Consider the following 23,449-nt stretch of genomic DNA (forward strand, 5'->3'; position numbering starts at 1 on the left):
GAGAGAGAGAGAGAGAGAGAGAGAGAGAGAGAGAGAGAGAGAGAGAGTTAGTTACTAGAGGAAAGGTGAACAATCTTGAAACTGTCACAATCTGAAAAGGTAGACGGGGTCATTCAAAGGTTGCCTGAATGTACTTTGTTCTATAAAGCAAAGGTTCAAGGCTTTCAGTCATATATAAATGATATCTGAAGTCATGCCTAGCTCACCATTGGGTCTAGGACATGTTTTAAATAAAGGTTATCAGTGATTACAGTTGCTGTGGTTTCAATTGCATGCAAACAATGTGGCCCCCACAAACCAGATAAAAAAACGTAAGGACACAAAATGCATTACTTTTATGATACTACTAAACAGAATATTTACCATAATTTATGTATCCTAATATTAGTATTATGATTAATTTATAATTTAAAATTTATCATAAGTATGAATTAATTGGAAGAAGCATGATACAAATAACATTGAGTACTATTTGTGTGGTTTCAGAAATTTATTGAAGAAGTTGGAAAAATCCCAAATATAAGAAAAACTAATGAAATTTAAAGGAAAGAAAATAAGTGATAGCCTAGGCTGGCCTAGAACTCATGATCTTCCTGCCTCTGCCTCCTTCAGCAAATACTAGCAAAGTTTGGCAACAGTCTGTGCTGTCAAAAGACAGACCACCTGAAGAGGGCATCAGATCCCTCTACTGATGGTTGTGAGCCCCCAGGTTGTTGCTGGGAATTGAACTCATGACCTGTGGAAGAACAGTCAGTGCTCTTATCTGCTGAGCCATCTCTACAGTGATCACAGGACTTTGTTTATTGCCTTGCTTGTTCTTTGACTATTTGTGTTTATTGCCTTGCTCATTCCTTGATTATTTGCATCTATTGTATTTCTAGTTCCTCAACTTAGAATGTAATTAAAATGTATTAAAATGTATTGCTATTCTTTAGTTACTCTGTCGTAATAATACTTACAGAAGGCAAACCCTAAATAAAAACATATAACTCTAGTTAAATTATTACTCCATATGGTATATACCTTTTAAAAAGTAACCACCAGAGGATGTTTTGTTACATTGAAGTTTGTCACTTTGACAAAATTCATGGACCACTGGATTAAATGAGGGTATCTTTTATATATTCTGAAATGGGGTTTAGGAATCTGAATAACAGAGTAAGAATAGAAAAAATCCAGAGATAGGAGCTAATTAAGATCAGACTGTGACCTACTTGCAAAATTCAGATTCAAGTGAAGGATGAGCTCCAACAACCACAGTTATTCCATGTCCTGTGATTTTTAAAGCAAAATTTAATGTATTTAAAAATAATTATCTCATTTCATATGGATTAGAAAAGCATGTAGATTATATCTTTATTCTTTATATCCAAACAAGAATTGCATAAAAATTTCATACTAGATATTTTCACTAGCAAAAACCACTCTGTGTGTAAATAGATATATGGAATTGGTAAAATAAATATTCACATATAGACAGAGCAATCCTCATCATGTCTGCAATGCCTGACTTTCAGTTGATATGTGGAACATTTCTATCATGCTAATAATTCAGTTGGAGACTGACAATGAGACTTGGCTAAATAAATGTTACTACAATTCAGAGAGAATTGGTCTGTAACCGCCCAAGCTGCCTCACATTTGGGGGCCACTTTGTAATGGCCTGTTCTGATGCTCTGGTCCGCAGGTCAGGGCCTAGCAAGAGAGAGAGTGGGGATGGAGACTCAAAGAATGGAGACAAGACAGGGAGTCTGATCTGGAGAGGAGACAGAGTCTGCTCTGTTCTCTCCTCAAGTATCTCCTTTTATAACTCTCCTCAAGCCTCGCCTTGAGTCTCGCCTTTAATCTCTCCTTGAGTCTCGCCTTGAGTCTCTCAAGTGCTGGGATTAAAGGCATGTGCCACCACTGCCTGGCCTTGATTGAAAAGAAATCATGGGTATATCAAGATAATTATCAAAGTGTGCTCAGCTGTTGTAGGCTGTTGAAAACAAATCTCTTGTCAGGGTATATGGCTCAAGATGGCTGCAAAGATGATAGCCGCTTTCTGCTCAGAGTTGGCTCCCAACATTGGTCAGACAATATTGAGCTAGAAATAATCTTAGCTTAAATCATATGTGATTGAGCTATCATAAATAGGACATTTTGCATTAAAACATCATTAACAGTGTAAGAGTGATAAAGTACTTTACAGATAAGATTTTAGTCATCTAACTTAGAAACTTTAGAAAGATTATGATTGTTAGTGGATTTTCTGCTTCTGCAATAAAATATGTTAGTATGACTACATAGAAAGTCAGGAAGGTATATTTATCGGACTAGTTCTCCTACCAAGGTTTCAATCCTAAGGTGAGCTAATTTTGAGAATTCTTTCCATAATGGCAATGCTTCAGAAGTTGCCCACTCTCCCTTTTGCTTTGTAGCAGTTTCCTCACTCACAGTATTCCTGAAATAGATTGTGTATGAACTTCTACTAGTGACAGTGGAGCACAGCCACTATCTTGTTGAGCTGAGAACAAACTAACACTGGACTATACTGTTGTGTCATGTTCAAGCTCCTGAAGAGACAAAAAAGGACATGTGTATGGAAACCATGTTGCCCTCTCTATCATCTGACTATACACCTGTGGAGGCTAACCATTTAGGAGACATGTTTTTATTTCTGTCTTCAGAAAATCTGTCCTTTGTAGTAGTGTCTGCAGTCTGATGAAGAAACCTCAGTAAAATATGTGTGATGGTTAATAATGATTGTCAGCTTGACTGGATTTAGAATCATATAGATGACACACCTCTTGCAAAATCTTTGAAGGTATTTCCAGAAAGAATTGATTTAAGATAGAACAATAAAATTGATGACATCATCCTATGGGGTAGAACCCAGATTCAACAAAAGGATAACAAACAAACAAACAAACAAACAAACAAACATATTCTGAATTGCAAGACTCACTCCTTTCTGTTTGTATTCTATCAGGAAAAGAAGAAAACAAAAATGGCTATGCTTACTTTGGGAGATTTTGTTGGACCAACCTCCCATATCAAAAACTTGAAGAAAGTTTTCACTTGCTGAGAAGATTTTTTTGTTTTGTTTTGTTTATTGTTATTATTCCTGCTGTTTTGTTTTTAGACAGCCTATGGTTCTTAGGATGCCTAGTCATACAGAATGTTGCAACTCTATTTAACGTATTACATATAATATATATATATATATATATACATATATATATATATACATATATAAAATATTAAGCAAACTTATAAAATAAGCTTTATGAGCTTTTCAAACATCCTAGTTTTTTTAAATTTCTTTTCCTCCTCTCTCTGTACTGTACTCCCTCCTCACTCTCACGTTAGATACTCCATAGTTTTTCTCTTTTGCACTTCATAGAGACTATGTTCTCCTATCTCCCTGTCTAGACTCCTTCTTCTCAACTCTAATTTTGAGAGAGACGAGGGTATTCTAAGGGGAGATAAAGATATTCCATCTTGCAAGGAAAACCACCAAGCTTAAAAAATAAACAAGGCAGTAGCTTCAGAATGTATTGAAAACTGACCAGATTCACCAGATCTCTCATTTCTCAAGCAAATTAATGTAGTAAGGATTACTAAGAAACTCCTTCATACAGGCAGAGTCACCAAAAAGAAGAGACCAGTCAAAAGCTCTGGAAGAAAGAGGCTCATACCAACTAAGGTATCTGGACAGATCATCGTTTAAGCTGTTGAGTAGCCCTTAGCTTGTACATTGATATCCAGTTTTCTAGCTTTCCTGAGCTGATATCCATTTAAGGATGGGCTTTTGGTGATACAGCTCTTTGAATATTTTCTGCTCCTGCAAGTCATCCCTCACTCATATTCCTTTAAGAAATCCTAGTCAAACTCATTGGTTCGCCAAGTTGGACTTTACAGTATTTAGTGTTGCTCAGTTGTATACTTGTTAAAGGATGATAACTTGAGGCTGAAAAACTTTTCAGTGTAGCATGGGCATATGGGGCACCAGGATATATAAGGTTCCAGTTAGTATAAGGAACAGAGAAACCTTGCATTGGGAAGTGAGGAGGACTTTTCCATCTGGCAAGGGCATGAGATGGGGTTTGGGTGATGGATCAAACAGCTATCCATTCTAGGATGTAGAACAGCGTAGCAGAGTAAGACAGTCGGTTAGCATGGAGATTGGCAGAAGCATGTGGAAGGATTGTGGCAAAGTGGATGCTTGTTGACAATGGGCTGCAGGGCTTGGACAAATTCAGGAAAAAGTTTCAGTAAATGCATGCATACAAATCCAGAAAACTAATTTGATTCCAGTCTTTGCAGGTGTTTATTATGTTTACTAGGAAACTTCTTTCTAGAAAACAAAATATTTCTCTACCTACTCAAATTCACCCAACACTCTCTTCCCATTCTATATACTCCACATGGGGCTTTATTCATTCCTAAGCCTTAGCACAATTTTTGTCCATGATTCATTATCTTTTGTTTAAATCTCTCAGTTACTTTGGGCCAATATTTGTAAGATTTTAGTAATAGATATATTCATATATCCTTGAGTCAGTTATCCTTAATAAAAAAAATGCTAAGTCTTGAACTCTCAATTTTATATCAAAACATTTTTTTTTCTGAAAACTCTTCTCATTCCACTGACATTCGAGATTATCCAATGGAGAATCAGCTCAGAAATATAGGGCTTGTTTTTGATTCTTTTCCATCTTTATTAACTTATATCAAACCACTTCCTTAAGTTTTAGCACAATTACTTCTTTTTCCATTTCCATCTCCATAATTTGAAATTTGAATTCTTTCAGGAGAATTCTATCACATTCCCAACCACACTAACCAACCCACCAGCATTTGCTGACCTATTTGCTTATTGATATTTCAGCATGCTCTTCCCAGCTTAAACCTTTCAGTTTGTTCTTGCACTGGGAGAATTAAAATGTACTTGTAGCATTAAAATAGCAATATTTGCCATTTAATGTGGGACTGCTTAAGGGTATTCTGGGTCATGGCTGGGCAGGTGCCTAGAACCCTGAGACTCTGCATGAGAACTGGCAAGGGTTCGGCGTGCCCCCAGAACCCAGGGTCCTGAAAAGCAGTCTAGCCTCCATAGATCTACATTGTTCAGTCATGTAGGACAGCCCCTCCCAAAGTACACAGGTTAGAGGGTCTGACTAGCGGCCTCAGGGCCTAGGGATTTACATACTAATGAAGGCCAGAGGGCGGAGCAAATTAAGCATGCCTCTCCAGATCCTCCCCCTTTCTCCCTCCCTATATAACTCGGGACTGCCCTGAGTTTTACAGAGTGTACTACCAGATCCATCCACCATCTGCCATGACAATAAACCTTTTGAAACCAAAGACTTCCTCGTGTCATTTAGGCCTCCTGCCACCAAAGCCTCCAGGCCACTGGAACCTTAGACCTCCTCCCACATGTGGAACCCGCTGCAGCGTGGAAGCCTCCCCAGGCTTCCACCACCACTTCGGCCTCTACTTTTCCCCATGTTTGGAGCATCCAACGAGGAGCACAGACACCCACAGACTTTAAGAACTGGGCTGCCTCAGTCTGCTACAGAACACAGCTGAGCTTCCCGCCCTGCTGGACTCAGTGAAAATTCCATGCTTCTCCCATGATGACTGAAGCTGCAGCTGCTTAATCTCTCACCTGGAGGATCTCTGCATTCCAGACACAAAGACCCACATCTTGAAGCAAGCTAGCCAGGCCACTGAGTCTGCTAAGCAAGTACAGTCTCTCCCACAGGTGCTGCTAGGGCTGCTTTCTTCTTCCCCTCCCCCTCCTTTCTCTCGGATGTGGGTTGTCCCATGAGCGCCCACATGCCCCCGTCTCAGTCCTCAGGTTTGAGACCAGTCAGTCTCTGGCCACCTCAGAGTGCAGGGATCCCCAATCCCTCTCATTTTTCTCGGCTGTGGGTTGTCCAGCATGTGCCCACATGCTCCTGTCTCGGGCCTGAGAGCCAAGGGCTTGAGACCAGTCTCCAGCCACCTTCGGGCCCAGAGATCCCTAATCCAAGAGCTCTACACCCCCTAAGGAACCAGAGTGAGAATTCTCCATGCTGGGCGGGGCCCTGCCACTCTCATCCGGTGTTGCAGGGAATAAACTCAGCCAAGATCCCGTGTGCTCCTGCCATGCTGAGCTACAATCCCAGCCTACTGCATCATGGCAGACGCAGGGACCCACAACACAACAGAGATTTATGCCCATGTGTGTCCACGCATGGGCCTACATCGCTCCCTACAGGTGGTAGAGGATCTGGGCAAAGCCAGCTCCAAGAGTACCCCCCATCCCGCTGGCGCCCCCCAAGACTTTCTCCATGGAACCGTGAGTAAACCCAGCCTAGTTCCACAAGACTAGGCAGGCCTCTCCCTTTCTCTCTCTTCCTCTCTCCACATGTTTTGGGCCATCGTTTTCTCTCTCTTAGCTACCACTAGCTCCTGCCTGGCTCAAAAGACTAGATCTATCTCTCTCCCTTTCCTCCACATGTTCTCAAGGGGAAGATGGCGGCTCCTTAGCCTCCACTCTGTCCATCCCCCAGCTCCACAGAGAGGTCTGCTTCACAGTGAACAGCTGTCTTTCAGGCCATAGTGCCTGCCATGACTCTCGTTCTAAGAATCTTTCCCTTGGTTGAGAGATTCCCCTTTCGTTTTGAGCTCTCAGGAGTGCCTACTTCAGTCTTTCAGGAGCTGCCTGCTATTGTAGCTTTCTTTCTCCCCACATGTTCTCCAACTTAACAAGATGGCAGCGACTCCCTATTCTCTGCTCTCTACCCCTCCCCCAGGGGTCAGCTTTTCGAGCTCTGCCTGCTAGCTTCTCAGGAGCAATGGCTCTGAACTCTAGTCCCCAGTGACTTTCCCTCAGGGGATCAGTCTTTCACAGGCTGCCTACTAGCCTATCGTAGACTTCCTCCACTTCTCTACCATTTGCGGCTGGCCAGTTACAGCCCAGCCGACTCCCCTGAAGCAACAGGGCTGGCTCCCGGCTTGCCCCCTTCCCCACTTCACCTTCTAGGTCATTTGCAGCCAACTACAGCCCAGCTGGCTTGCCTGATAGCAGAGGGTCTGAGGCTCTGTCTGCTACCTTTGCTCCAGTGTAAACTGCATGCTCACTGCCTGCCAGCTCCCAGGAACTGCCAACTACAAGCCAGACTCCACGTGTCTTCCCACCATGACTCAGTTTTACACAGCCTTTTACTCCTTCTGACTCTCCTATGAAATACCTATGTTTCTTGCTTTGAGCTTTTCTTCAAGGTTAGCCTTTTTCTTCTCTACATTTAGGATGCTTAAGGAAAAAATATGGGGAATTCCTTGGCCTCTCTGCTAGAGCAATCACCGCATGGCAGAGCAGGCCCCTCCTCTACTGCTTCTAAATCCACCATTAACCTTTTCTCCCCAACAGGAATAACTGCAACAATGTTCATGCTTTCCTGCCATTAATGCCTTCTCCCCCAACAGGAACGCCTAAAAACAACAGTGTTCGTGCTTTTCAACCCAAAATTTTTTGCCTTTTTGTTTAAATGTCTCCTTTTCACTCTAACATTCATGATATATTCCCAACATTGTTTTTCAAATTTTTAAGACTTCTTCAAGGTTCAAAGGTCATCTAATCTATTTCCACAGGTTAAATCAACATGCTGATCACCATCTTTCAGCTCTTAATTAACAACTAGTTTCCTTTTACAGACAAACTGTTGCTGCCTACACAATTAAAATGATGTTTTTCTTCCTCAGCCATTCAAAACAGACTCAAAGATGACTTCTAAGACTAAAATTTCCTCATACACCTTTGCCTTTTTAGGATCTGAATGGCACACCATGACGTGCCTGATCCCAAGTAACCTAATGCTTACTACACACCCTTTGCAGACATCCCCCTGCCTGGGTGCTGCTTCCCTGTTGTGATAATTCTACAGGTGCTCCCACAAGTCCAGCAGAGACAACGCCACCTCCTGGAACCTGCCTATGATGCCATACTGTCTTCTTGCAGCCACACCACCTGACAGATTCCAGAGACATGCTGAGATCCAGAGATGCTCACTGAGTCCTACAGAGAGATTCAGACCTTCCAGCTACAAAGGAACTCTTTTTCCAAAGTCAAATAGCTAAAGTTACATGTTAGTGAGGAAAACATAATGGCAATCTAGATTAGTCAGATGTTATTACCCTCAAACTGTACCACCTCTAACTGTAATCAATTGATTAAATGATCCATTGCCTTCCCTATCCCCCCAAACTCCCCTTAGCTTGTGACTTAATTGTGCTAACCCCTCTGGCCTACATAGTGCTTTATTTTGGCTTCCTCATCAAAAATTTTCACCACAGTGACCCCCCCCCCTTTTTTAAAAAGTAAAGGGGAGGATATGTGGGCCTATGTAAGGGTATTCTGGGTCATGGCTGGGCAGGTGCCTAGAACCCCGAGACTCTGTGTGAGAACTGGCAGAATACTAATGAAGGCCAGAGAGCAGAGCAAATTAAGCATGCCTCCCCATATCCTCCCCCTTTTTTCCCTCCCTATATAACTGGGGACTGCCCTGAATTTTATGGGGCATACTTCCATGTCCTTCCACCATCTGCCATGACAATAAACCTTTTGAAACCAAGGACTTCCTCGTGTCATTGGGGCCTGCCGCAACCAAAACCCCAGGCTCTGGAACCTTAGACCTCCTCCCTCATGTGGGACCCGCTGCAGAGTGAGTGGAAACCCACTGGGACTCCACAGCAGCTACCTGTAATTTTCCCCACAATTTAATTAGCATTAGTTTTTAACAGAAATATTCTAAATTTCAGCATTTATCTGTAATTTCATAAAAGTAAGAACTTGCATGAGGATATTGAATTTTACTTAGTACTGATATTTAACTTCTTAATTCTATTTTTAAAATGTAGATATAAAAATATTGCTCTACAGAAAATGGCTTATGATTGTTCATTATTTAAGATAAAGATACTAAACATAGGAGTACTAGTCGTTCAGATTCAATCAATATCATGTCTTTCTACTTTAAAGAGAAAGGCAAAGGCTTAGACACCACATGCTTTATATCATAATAACCCATTACTGTGTCCATGATCAATTCACTGCACAAGGGAGCAAGTCTAGATTTTTCGTTTTGTTTCATTTTGTTTGTTGTTTGCTTTTAATCAACTGTAAATTTGAAAGTAAATAAAAAATCTGGAATTAAGTGACCAGTTTACTTGAAGTCATGTTTTGCCCAAATCAACAGAAGATATGAATAGTTACTGAAGATGAAGGTGAGCATGAGGCTTGGAAAATGAAGCTTTGATCTCTCATTACTATGAAATCAACTCCAACTCAGAACAACTGGGTATCAAGCTTTTGCCTCAATTTCTAATGATTAGAGTTAATTAGAGTTAATAAAAAGTGGTGCTTGCAGACATGGCTGTCCTTTGAGAGGCTCCACCCACCAGCTGACTCAAATAGATGCAGATACCCACAGAAAAACTAGGATAGATCTTGGGGAGTCTTATGGAAGAACTGAAATAAGGATTGCAACCCCTAAGGAGATAGGAACTTCATAGGAATACTAACAGAGTCAACTATCCTGAACTCTACAGGCTCTCAGAGACTGAACCACAGAGAAAGAGGATGCACAGGCTGGACCTAGGCCTCCCCACTCATATGTAGCATATGCACAGCTTGGTCTTCATGTGACTCCTAAACAACTGGAACAGGGGCTATCCCAAAAGCTGTTGCCTGTATGTGGGATATGTTCTTCTAGTTGGGATGCCTTATCTGGCCTTACTGGGAGAGGAAGCACCTAGGTTTGGAGACCCTTGGAGCACCAGGATGAGGAGATACCTGGGGGTGGGCACCTGCTCAGAGGAAATGGGGTTTGGGGAGATAGGAGATGGACTGAATGGGAGGGGGCAGTGAGAAGGAGGTAAATTTAATAGGTAAAATAAATAAATAAATAAATAAATAAATAAGAAAAATATGTTTATATTCAGGCACTTGTACTAAAAAGCAACATTACTAGTCAAATTTCAAAGCACCTGCTTTGCATGGAAATCTTCCAATTTAGGCAAAATATAATATAGTATGGTATGGTATGATGATATGATATGATATGATATGATATGATATGATATGATATGATATGATATGATATAATAGCTAATAAGTTAGCTTCCACCTAAATAAGTAAAGTCTTTAGCATGGATTTAGGTATTATGCTGAGAGAAACACTGAGAAGAGCAACAAGTATGTCTAAGCATTTAAACAATACCATTACAGCCAGCATCTAACTCTGCTTCTCAGTGCACAGCAATCTGAGATCATCATTTTTATCCCTTGACTTTGTGAAGATAGGCCACTAAGTTTAGAGTTATACACCTGTCTCTTTGTTCTATTATTTTAGAGATAGTGATCACCTGAGTGGTGATAGAAATCAGGACTCCAGAGAATTAGCTACCGTTCAGTTCCAAATAAATCAGAGTTAGAACTGACTTTATATTCATAATTATTTTTAAAAGAATAATAAACAAATGTGTTTCTATAAGGTTATGCTAGTTTCACAGTAATGAGGACACAGGCAATAGATTGACCCTGAAATTACCAAGAATATGTTTCTGAAGAAAACTTTTTATTATAATACTTAATAAAGAGGCAAATCACTGGAACTCCAATATCAAGGTAAGTATTGGAAATGTAGATATGAAGGAAACAAAATGAATACCTGGAAAACAGACAAGACTATTGGAAAATATTACCTTTCTTTACACTAGAAAAATGAAAGATGCAGATAAAAATAAAGACTAGCATTTCACATATGTTAGGGATTTATATCAGATAATATATAAAAACATTTTATGTTTTTACAATTATACCTCAGACATCACTCACATTTTAATGAATGCCATAGCTTCCATATGTTTTACTGTTTGTCTCAATGTATAACCCAGGATGAGTGCAGACACTCCAGCACTCAGCCTCCTTGTACCAGGATTTATAGCTGTTTTCCTTTATTTCTGGCAATAGACATTTTCCTGAATTGATGAAATTTGATAGTGCAGTATTTTTCATGCTTGTCCCATTTGTTCGCTCAGTACTTTTTAATTGTTTGACACGCTCTTGATTTTTTGCTTGTGTACATGACGGGTTCAACCTCATAAACAAAAAAAAATCTTAATAGTGATGATACAAATGCATTAGACAGTATGCAAGAATCTGTAGTAAAGGAAAGAATTTAAATCTATCATAAAGGCCTCTCTGTGGATGTAAAGTTCAGAACAATCAAGGGAACTAAGAACTAGCAGAGATCCACAGCCTCTTAAACAGGAGCATTCCTGCCATGCAGGAGGCATCTCAAGGCTGCCAGCAGGACTCAGAGCTGTGACTGAAGATGTGGCTGTATAGATGGTACACAACGGAGTATAAACATGTTCTGTATGAATTCCTTAGAGGATTAAATGCAGGTTACTTACATAGTTTGTTTATAAATAAAATAGAACATTCCAGAGTGCACAGAGATAAAGAGCCTTTCCATAGGCCCCTGGTATTCAGTGGTGGCTATGTAAGAAGCTCTATCACAGACTGAGATAAAGGCAGAGATTGGGATGCACTTAATAGGAGATTCTAGATTGCATCTGAAATATAGACAGAAGGGAGGGATTGGCGTTTCTGTTTTAAAAACTACAGTTAGGGATTCTCACAACCGTTACAGAAAAGTTACAAAACAGACAGTGTAGGGGGAAAATCAAGTTATATTTAAAGACATCTGTTAAATATTCAATAAAATATATAATCAATTTGGAATATGAATCTTTACAGAATAAGAAATATAAACTAGACAAACATTGATAGACATTGTATTTTTCACATGGGAAAATAAATGATATTTTTGTCTTTTGAATAATTTCAAACATTTTCTCTTTTTTATTTCACCTCAAAATGTACTGTCTTTTCTTGGCAAAATTTCAGTCAGTATTATTCCTTGGATATAAAGCATAAAGTGAACACAGGATGTGCAGAGGATGTATAATAAACACAGTTTCTAACTATTTAGAGGAAAGTGAGTTAAGAACTTTTCTAGTCTGGAAAATGTATTTCTTTTTACTATTTTAAACCTTGCTCCTAAGTAAAAATTGTAAATAAAGAAAATAAATTATCCTTTCAGAAAGAATCTCATACTCAAGATCACTAAACTTACCATATGTTTGTGAAAGTTTTATACTATTTCAAGTCAAATAAACTTAAAATAGATACATACATTGTGTTTTACTGTATCAGAATTGGTCGAGGCTATTAATATTACAAACAGCTTTAATCACAACTTTATGTTTGTTGAGATCATAATAGCTACATGTAAAATGATACTTATTGAACTGAAAATTTCTAACACATAACTAGTTAAGGAAGCAAGAGATATTATGGAGCTGCTAGCCTTTAACAAATCACCTGAACAGCCAATGTAAGCATACTGAAATAAAGGGAAACATGCAATGAGGCACAGCTTACCAAGAGGCTGGCCTGCGATGACCCTGGCATTTTCTCCAGCCACCGCGGCTCTTGCATGACGCTCACTCATGTACTGAACGAAAGCATACCCTTTGTGAACAGAGCAGCCAACGATTTTTCCATACTTTGAAAAAATAGCTTCAATGTCAACTTTTTTGACAATGGCTGTATTCAAATTGCCGATGAAAACCCGGGAGTTGATGGACTTGGGGTCATTCTTATTGGTAACATTGCTTGTTTGTGTTTTGCCCGTCATGGTTGGTTCACCTTGTTTTAATCCTTAAACAAACAAAGAAACAAAAAGATCAGACAATAAGATAATTAAATTCAACAGATATCTCTTGCTTTGAACAGGGTGAAACTTTTCATCTGGAAATCAATTCCTGAATATTATTAATAGTTCTGTTTTTTTTTAAAGTAAATATCAAAAGTACACATCTGTAAACACTTTTGGAAAATACTCATAATTAATTACATAGTTTTTAATGCCTCAATTTTGTATCTAATATTCAGCCCCAAATGACTGTTGCACAGTTGTTTTTAATTTTATGTATAGCTATAGTTTTTTGCTTAAGAAAATTTAAGGAATAAACCACTTTATTCTGTGAAAAGACTAGGAAAGTCTGCATGTGCAAGTCTAACAAAAAGGGATATATAGAAACATGAACACTGTAATGTCTGAGTGTAGGCAGTCTGCTGCTCTGTAACAGATAAATGGTTATCTGCTTCAGCAAAGGGATCCTATGTTGAGAAGCCAAAAATGGATTACATTAAAGGCTAAGAGAAAGAAAAAAGAAAAGGTGTTAATAACAGAAATTTGATTAGGATTTCTTGCATGAAGAAAGAATGATTAGTTCTGTTTGTCATATTCAATTGAACCAACCATATATGTTACTCCAGTCAAATGCAAACAAAAATACATGTACAGCCATTATCTATCAATAATCAGAAAATTATACAGGAAAACTGGAGCTTTTCCCCTTCAGTTTTATGTTTTAAGTAAACTCAATAAAGTTTTTGTTTGAAGGCCTTAAAATCCATAGTCATATTTATTGAATCTTCATGTTTTCCAGGCACCCTCTTCTGTTTGGAGAAACCCTTATGTGAAAGAGAAACCTTTGGAGAATTCTACTCTTCAGTGGGAAGGGCCATTGCTTAAGTATAGCCAACAGTCCATTTTCTTGGAGATAGTTACAAACATGTTTATATGAACACGAATTTAAAATACTTCAGCTATAAAAAGACAAATGCAATTGGCTTAATAATCAATTTAAATGACACTTTTCATTTAATTGTTAATCTCATAGAAATCAAAAAGTCACAGAAATTGAGTATGCCTGAGAAATCACCCACTATGCATTTAAAAGAAATGCTCTAGAAGTGAAGCACCGCCTAGAAGCAGTAAAATGTTTCAAATAAAGCTGTTCATTATTGTATCTGAAGTGAGTATAACTTCATTTCAAAACAGACCCTCACATGTGTCATTTTAATAAAGGTAGATCTAATAAATAGAACATTAAGCAATTTACATAAAAGTTAAATCCAATTATTGAAATGAATAATTTTAAAATTGCCTTACATTTTCCAGCTTAGCCACATTTGACTTGTTCTTTCATCATGAAATATTCAAGCTAGGATTGTAGAAATTAAAACTGATATTTTTTCTAATCCTTAAACTATACATATTGTATAACTTAAGACAGTTTTAAAAATGCAACAAAAAATTAAAGTACATACTAAAACATCAACTTCTTTGTATAGTCTATTGTAAATTACCTTTTCTTACTAGTACATGCCAATATCTATATTACAAACCTCAGAAAACATATTTTCATTTTATAGGTATATGGCAAATGTTTTTTAAAGTGTGTCTGTGACATAATCAAGGGTAAGCAATTCTTATGGCTGACATTTATAATCAGGAACCTGCTGGTTAGGAAGCAACCATGGAAACTCTTAGATGAGGTCACCTGGATGAAGTTGAAGTAGTGATTTCTGGAACAATTCAATGTGAGGTTGCACCACTCTGAGACCTCCTTATAAGTGCTACCTTTACATCATCTTTTACCAGATATATGAAATGAATCTCAAGACAAACTTAAGACACCAAATAGAGCTGGGAAGGTTGGTGTACTCCTTTATGCTAAGTACTGGGGATACAGATACAAGCAGACCTCTGTGAGTTTCAGGCCAGTTAGATATAGTACATTCCTGGCTTACATATAAAGACCCAGTAAAATGTTAATTTTTAAGAATAATTTGGGATTTTAACACTAATACTAAGTACTCTGAAATCTGTAGGCCTTTCTCTCCCATTAAGAGTGTTTTACTATTCTCTACCAGCATGAATGACCATGAGAGTACTATTGAAATTGTCTGTATTATCACATCAACATATTACAAAATCTATTCTAGAATTAGTTGCCACTGTCCTGTTTCTACACTACTACTGAACTACGTAGCTTATGTACCTCTATTACATGAGTTGTTGGTCCATTGAGGAAAAGTATCACAACCATGATGACATATGGAGAACAAATGATTCAAATACCTACAAAAAAACAGGTAATAATAGAGGAAATATCTGTTATTCAGACATTACATGTGATTGATGTTTGTCTCCTTGGCAAGACTCTACTGGCTGAGAGTCAAGAACACTTTGTTCAAACTTACTTCAAACACTTAGTTCACTTAGTTCAAACAGTGAAGAGATATGACATCTGAAAGAAAAAGTATGGCACAGTTTGTCCTTTCTGTTGGTCTGGACAGGTACACAAGATCAGAAAGCAATGGGCAAATAATAGTTGGGATTATGACAAGCACAGATGGTAAATCACTGACACAAGGGGTCAGAGACAAGACTTCAAAATGTCAGAGAAGGCTTCACATGACGATGAAGTCTTCTTAGGATGAGAGCTATGCAGAGAAGAAAAAGTGGAGTCTGCTGAGAGAAGACCTTGAATCTATACTTATATCTAAGACTACAAACAAAGGGGTCAGGATTATGATGTGGTTGAAAAGCTGTGAGCTAGTAATTTAAAAAGACCACAGAAAAAACAAGACTAACTCAGGGTTTTCCCAGTATATTTCCTGTGTATTTATGATTAGACTTGGAAGAACTGAACCTTAATAATGGGTAAAAATAAAATATTTTGGGGGAATCTATGTTCCAAAATAAAAAAAAAGTATAACACAGAAAAACTGCAAACCCACAACAACAACAAAAACATGATGGCCAACTTCTGTTGTAACTCAAATGCATATGCCAAAAGGCATAACCATTTTTTAAAAAGTAGAGGTCAGATAATCTGCCACATAAAACTTGCCATCTTAACGGTCCAACCAAAAACTCCTATAGCTTTATAAGTTTAAAAGACATAGCCCCTATCCACAAAACTTCTGACCCAAATTTATCCTGCCTACAAGAAATCTAGGGAAAGGAGATGGAGCAGAGACTGAGGCAATAGTCAAGCAATAACTGGCCCAACTAGAGTCTCATCCCACAAATAATCCCCAATTCCTGATACAATTTATGATACTCTGTTACCTTTTTTACAGGAGCCCAGTATAACTGTCCTGAGAGGTCCCATGCAGATGCTGACTCAAAAAGATGCAGAGACTCACAGCCAAATAGTAGATGGACATTGGGGGAGACTTATGAAAGAATTGGGGGAAGAATTGAGCGCCATGTAGGGGATAGAAACTCCACAGGAAGACGAACAAAAACAGCTATTTGGGACCCTCCTGTCAGAGACTGAACCACCAACCAGGGAGCTTACATGGGCAGAACCTAGGCACATAGCACATATGTAGCAGATGTACAGCTTAGACTTCATGTAGGTCCCTAAAACCTGGAGCAGGGGTCATCTCAAAATATGTTGCCTGTCTATGGAATATGTTCTAGCTAGGCTGCCTTGTCTGGCCTCAATGAGAGAAGAAGCACCTAGCCCTGATGTGTCAGGGTGAGGGGATACCCAGGAGGGGCTCTACCTACTCAGAGGAGAAGAGGGAGAATGAGGGCAGGAATTGTAGGAGGGAGCCCTGAGAGAGAGGGTAGTGAATGGGATGAAAAGTGAATAAATAGAAACAAAATATTACCACTTACCAACAGGAATGAAAAGTAGAATTGAATCAAATGAAACTCTTAAGATGAAATAATATAAGAACTTTTATTTATAAGTTTTGAAACATACTCAATAGATACACATTATAGATGATATGTTTCTGCATGACAGATAAGTAAACTTAAAGCTGTAGAAATATTGGTGATCCAAGAAGTAGTAAAAAGGGAAACTACTGAAAAAAAAAATGTACTAACTAGCTTCAGAAAGCTGATGGCATTTGGATGCTTATCGTATATACATACAGAGTCCTGGAGGAGATAGGAGAAAATATTAAAAACATGATGGCCCCAATCCTCCTAAATTTTATAAAAATGATAATATCAAAGATCTGAAAATCTGAACGTATCCTGAGGAGAGAAAAATCCAAAAAGAAAACTGAGACCCATCATAATGAGACTGCAGGAAGTCAGTCTTCAGAAACTGTTAGGCTCTGGAAGCTTGCTTGCATTCTGACAGAGGCATGAAGGGGAGGAGACACAGAGATCCTGTGGCCATACAAAAACCCACCAAGGAGGAATGAACTCTGTTACAAAGAAGCTTTTTCATTTGTTTTGTTTTTTGTTAATAAGTTTGCAGGGAGTGCAAGGGTCTGTGAAAAATGCTGTGAAATAAACACAATTTAAACTGCTGTTGCCCCATAGAATGTCCTGTGGAATCAGACAAGTCTATATCTGTACTACCCAAAAGGAAATCTAATAAGTGTATATGGCTTCTGTGCACTTGAAATATTGCAAGCATAACTGGGGAACTGAAGTTTTTACATTTTACTTAATAAGTTAAGTATTATATAACTTAAAAGCAGGTTGAATTGTACTAGATTGATCCTCTCAAAAGATTACCAGAATTTCAAACTTTGAATTACCTCAAAATATAATTAGAAATAATGATTATATGCTAAATTCATTCTTAGATAATAAGCATGTTTTGAGTTTTAAAAGTTAGGGTTCTAATGGTGTTAGGTATATTTTGAGTAAACAACAAATAAAAAGTTATGAAATTGCTATTAGGGAAACACTAAAATTATAAACAGTTTTCTTTTTCAAAATAGAATGACTTCATTTCTTCTAGAAATCATAAGTAATATAAATTTTTCATTTGTACTTGAGAGTCTTACCCTAAAATGCTAGCAAGATACATTAACTATAAATTAAAAAGCTTTAGTGTGGTTCAGGAAAATAGTTTTGAAATAGACAAATTAGCACATAGTAGCTAATCCTTCTGAAAGATTTAGTGAGTCTTGATTTTCTAACTGGAATTTCAGAATCACTCACTGAACAACAGTTACAACAATAAAAATTACTCAGTCAATAGAGTTACCTAACAATAGCAGTAATCCATCCAATATTCAAGAATTCAGAAAAGGGCTAAAAAGATTCACAAGAAAAAAATATGAGAGAGAATAAATTGCATCATAGAAGCCATCACACACTGTTGTCTAGAACTACCATCAGTGTTGTCATAAAGGTACAATATAACAAATTCTTCAAGAAAAAATGTAATTCAGAGAGAGAGAGAGAGAGAGAGAGAGAGAGAGCAGAGGAGAAGAGAGGTGATAGTCTAAGAGTAGAGCAGAGATAAGGTCTTAAAATAGGTAATGTCAGAAATTATTATATCATTGTATATAAGAATTTGATGGGTACACAGCTACTTAATGGTCATTAGACGTAACCATGTAGCAAACACACAGGTAGTCGGCAGCACACATACAAAGACCTTCCTTAAGTCCTTTCTGCATATATTAGATTTTTTAAAGTAAACTTGTTAGTATGAGATTACTTACATTCATGTTCAGAAAAAGCAGAAGCAGAAATAAACTAATGCACTTAATTAAGCTTATGTCATTAGAGAAAATAAATTAAAATAGTACGATACAGCTTAAATTTATTGTTAAAACATAATGTATAATTTTTAAAAATGTATTTTGTTTTTCAAATCACTGACACCTTTTCAGGAGCTCATAAAAAAAAATAACTGCTTAATACATGCTAAAATGCCAAAGCAAAACCTTTATTACATTATTTTATGAAAGATCTGCTATCCGTATCACAATGGGAAACATCACTGCAAGATATTCAGGGGTGGCTCTGCTATTCATAAATTTAAAGATCACAGCTATAGTTAAGAATTACGTCTTAAGCTACAAATGGTTTTGTGGAATAAACCAGTTGTAGCTTTTAGTAAAGATTTAGGAAAATGTAAATTTGAAGGATTATATATATAAATAGCAGAAAAAATGCAATCCCACTTTGAACATATGTGGGGATAATAAGCTTCAGTTTTTAACCAATTTTAAATTATAAAAAATATATGTTAGGAAAAATTTCATTAAAATCTGTTATTTCATATATCACTACATATTTGAGCATTGTATTATTCTTTTGTAAAATATCTTTATAATTCAAGACTTAAGTGCTTAGATATAGATTTATACCACTATTTTTTCTGTATAGTTATTGGTCATTTATCTAATTTCCAGCTCTAAAGTTAAATAAGCACAAATTGACAAGGCATTCACAGCAGCAGGTGAAGAAAGTGCTTGCTGGAACATTCAAACAGCTGCGTGACACCCACCCATTCTTCCCACCCAAGGAAATCGCTGAGTAGTTATTCTGAGTACCGTCCAAAATTAGTGTGTGGACAATAATCTAAAAGGGTATTGCTCAGAGGTCTCTTTTCATTATGAATTTTCCGTTAGTTCTATAAATAAGCAAAGTTTAGTATTCCTTGCCTCTTCCAGTTCCCAAAGTAATTTAAAATGCAGAATATGATTGAAAATTATTGTACAACCCTCTTTTCAATACATTCTTTTTAAATGTTGTATCTTTTTTTAAAATTCACTTTACATCTCAATCACTGACCCCACTCCTGGTCACCACCTCCCACAATCCTTCCCCCATTCCCACCTCCTCCTTTTTTTCTGAGATGGTGGAGACTCCCAGCCTGGATATTCTCCAACCATGGCACATCAAGTCTTTGAGGGGCTAGACATATTCTCTCTCACTGGTAGGGAGACACCCACTGACAGGGAGCCTACCAAAGGGACATAACCGACAGACAGGCAACAGCTTTTGGGAAAGCCCCTGCTCCATTTGTTCGGGACCCACACAAAGATCAATCTGCAAATCTGGGGAGGTCTACATCTAGCCGTTATATGTGCTTTGGTTGGTGATTCAGTCTCTGAGACCCCAGGGTCCATGCTAATTGAGTCTTTTGGTCTTCCTGTGGAGTTCCTATTTCCTTCAGAGCCTGAAATCCTTCCCTCTACTCTTCCAGAAGAATCCCCAAGCTCCACCCACTGTTTGGCTATGGGTGCCTACATCTGTCTGAGTCAACTTCTGTATGGAGTCATGCTAGACTCCTGTCTACAAATGAAACAAGAGTACCTTAATAGAACTGGAGATTTGTACTGCCCATTGAATGTGTCTCTAGTTGGGTCAGTTATTTCTTGGCCATTCTCTCAGTCTCTGCTCCATCCCTAAAGCCTAGATTCTTTCTAGACAGGATAAATTTTGGGTTGAAAGTTTTCTGGAATGGTTGGTGTCCTTATCTCTCTACTGAGGTACCTGCCTGGCTATGAGGGGTGGCTGCTTCATGTTCCATATTTCCAATGCTGTGAAGGATAGCTAACATCACCACCATTAATTCTTGGGTGCCTCCCCATCCCAAGTCCTTGAGATACCTGTCCTTCACAAAATACAGGATACTATGCTACATTCCATACATCAAAGAAATGAAATGAAGAAAAACCCAAGTGTGGATACTTGCATCTCACTTTGAAAAGGGAATACAATAGTCATAGGAGACAATCAGAGGGAGTGAACTGGGTGGAAGAAGGGCTGGGGCAAAAAATGGGTTCAGGATCAGGTTTGGGGAGGGACAGGAGAGATGACCAGATGAATAGAATCTGCAAATGGCAGGGATGGAGAGGAGGGGACAACTCCAAGTCATTTTCTGGAATGCACAGATTTCATTAATATTTTTCTTAAGTACATCCCTTGTAAAGTTTCAGATTAATTTAAATACATCAATGCTTCAAGAATATACCTTGCTTTCTTTTCCTATTTCTTCTTTCATTCTCCTTGTCTATCTCTCTCTCTGTCTCTCTATGTTTCTCTCTCTCTCTCTCTTCCATCCTTTCTTTCTCTGTGAAAAATGCCAGATAAAACAATTTAAAATATGGTGTGCAGTGGGAGAAGATATAGTCTAACATGCAAGGGACAGCCTGACAGAAGAAGCATGAGATATTTGGTTCAATTTCGATCCAGTCAGAAATCAGAAGAGAAATACCTTTTATTCCCTTTGACTGAGTCTGGGAACCCAGCCCAAATGATGGTATTGTCCATATCCAGGGAAGATCTTCTCTTCCTGGTAAAACATCTGTGAACACAACAAACTCAAAGGTACTCCTTGTAGATGATTATAAATCTAGCTAATTTAAATTAAGCATCACAAAGATCATCTAAGAGTATTAAGAAGTTTGGGTGTTTTTTAAAGAAAATTAAACTGTTACACATAAAACCACTATCTTGAATGTTGGGTGCATGGCTCCTGAAGATTGTTTGCTGAGCAAGTATGAGGACCAGAGTTCAGATTTCCAGTAAAAGGTGAAGATCTAGCTATGGTCAGGCTCATCTGCCATCCCAGCAGTATGTTGGATGGAGACAGGGACATTGCTAGGATTTACTGGTGATCAGCCTAGCTCCAGCTTCAGTGAAATAGCCAGTTTCAAGGGAAAATGGTAGAGAGCAAGAAAACTGACATCCACATCTGGTTTTCATACGAACAGGAGCTGACATATTCACACAAGTGTGCATATACCACTCATGTACAGTACAATATGTTCTTACATACATAAAAAGATGTCTTTATTTTCAATTGAATTATTACAACTATGAATAACAGATGGAGTAAAAATTAATATTCACTATTTTAAACATACTTATTGTAGTCATTGTGTATTGGGAGCTTGACAGCAATGAATACCTCTATGTCACAGCTTCTGCATTTAATATGCAAAAGGGATCAAAATTATTATACCAGACAAAGTATAAAAAGGTTTATGATAAAACAGTCTACATAAATAGCTTCATACAAAAAACATTAACAGTGGACATCATTATATTAACATTGGAAGAGAAAAATGTTCAGTGTTCAATTCAGAGAGAAAGAACTAGACAAGTATTGATTCTTGAAAGGAGAACTATCCTCCCCCATAGAAGAGCCAAGGGCCAATATATATGTATATATATATGTATATGTATATGTATATGTATATGTATATGATGTATATGTATATGTACATGTATGTGTATATGGTATATATGTGAGTTTCTATGCCTTATATGTATTTGTATGCTTACAAATAATGTAGCATGCACAAATATATATAAAACTTACATATTAACAAAAACATAAACATGCTATTAACTGCAGAATGAAAGTTAGCACATAATGGGTGAAGAGGTGAGGACAGTGAGTGAGAAGAGAGGAGGTGAGGACAGTAAGTGAGAAGAGATAGAGAAAGACAGAGAGGGAAATAATCTAAGTCATATTTCAATTTAAAACATTATAATCTTTTATTAATTTTTAAAATTTAAATATAATTGCACCCATTTTCTCTTTCTTTCTTCCAATTCTTGTGAGGGACTCTCCTTTGATTTGTCTCAAACTCATGACCTTTGGCCATTTTGTCTTTTATTCTTGCTTTACACACCCACACACACAAGCACACACACACACACACACATTTCTAAATACAAAATACAATATTTTCAGTCCATATAATATTATTTGTATACATATGACTTCAGAGATGGCCACTTGGAATTGGATAACCAATAAAGAGGAGGTCTTGCCTAGAAAAATCTATTTTATCTGGCTCTCGGCATTTTTCCAAAGATAATATTGTAGCAATATAATATTATATATATTTTATATATACATATATATGTACATATATAAGCTCAATTTCCATGTTCCTCTTATTCACTAATTAATGCATAAAATTATGCAATTTATTTCATTTTTTATAAGTGAGTAGTTAACATAAAGATGATATGATAAATTTCACACTTTAAGGAGAAGAATGATTCAAAATCTCAGTGAATAGAACATGGAAAGTATTCCAAAATTAGGCAAACAATACTTTAAAGTTTCCATGACAATGGCTGCTGTTTTTTATTTTATTTGTCAAAGAGCATGAAACGTGAAGTTATCATTTCTTTCATTGTGTATGGATAACATGATCTAGAGTAAATCGAATCTGTTTGAAAATGTCCTGGGTCCTAAGCTAGGATTGTACAGTCAGAATAATGTAGGAGAGAAACATCCAATGCTACCTCCATTCTCTGCACCCACCAAACTTTGATTTAATACTTTCTGTAGCTACTTCTAAGGGTATCATGGATGTATTAAATTTTACTAAGTTTGCATTAATAACCATAGTAACTTACTGTAAACCTTCCACTGGTTTAAGTATTTATTCAATATTCATTTATATGGCATTTTCCCTCTAATGTCTTTTGGATCTACAGTATTTCAAGTAAAGTCCTGGAGAATATTTAACAAGATGTTGAATGCCATAATTAATCAGACATGCTAAAAGGGATGGCTACAGATTGCTAAGGTTTTCTTTATGCAGAAAGATGTTTCTAATAAAGTATCTTTCAGATGATCAGATATTATTCTCTCCTCCTTCTGTCTTCTTGTTTTATCGAGGCAGTGCTTTTCCTCTGTAGCCCTGGGTGTCTTGGAACTTACCCTGTAGACCAGGCTGGCCTCAAACTCAGAGCATCTCCTGCCTCTGCCTATAGAATGCAGGGATTATAGGCATGGGCCACAAATG

The 23,449-nt window shown here is 37.6% G+C and overlaps 1 protein-coding gene across 6 annotated transcripts in view; it reads right to left on the reverse strand.

Moving 5' to 3' along the window:
• Positions 1-23,449, reverse strand: part of Ralyl (RALY RNA binding protein like) — a 682,097-nt gene that overhangs the window by 382,913 nt on the left and 275,735 nt on the right. For all 6 annotated transcript variants that reach the window (XM_028765821.1, XM_028765793.1, XM_028765807.1 and 3 more), the window contains one exon: positions 12,482-12,760. In XM_028765821.1, the coding sequence (XP_028621654.1) occupies positions 12,482-12,737 (256 nt within the window). In that variant the 5' untranslated portion in view covers positions 12,738-12,760. The remainder of the gene's footprint in view (positions 1-12,481; positions 12,761-23,449) is intronic.

This window comes from Grammomys surdaster, unplaced genomic scaffold (assembly GCF_004785775.1).
Source record: "Grammomys surdaster isolate TR1022 unplaced genomic scaffold, NIH_TR_1.0 63, whole genome shotgun sequence".
Classification (NCBI taxonomy): domain Eukaryota; kingdom Metazoa; phylum Chordata; class Mammalia; order Rodentia; family Muridae; genus Grammomys; species Grammomys surdaster.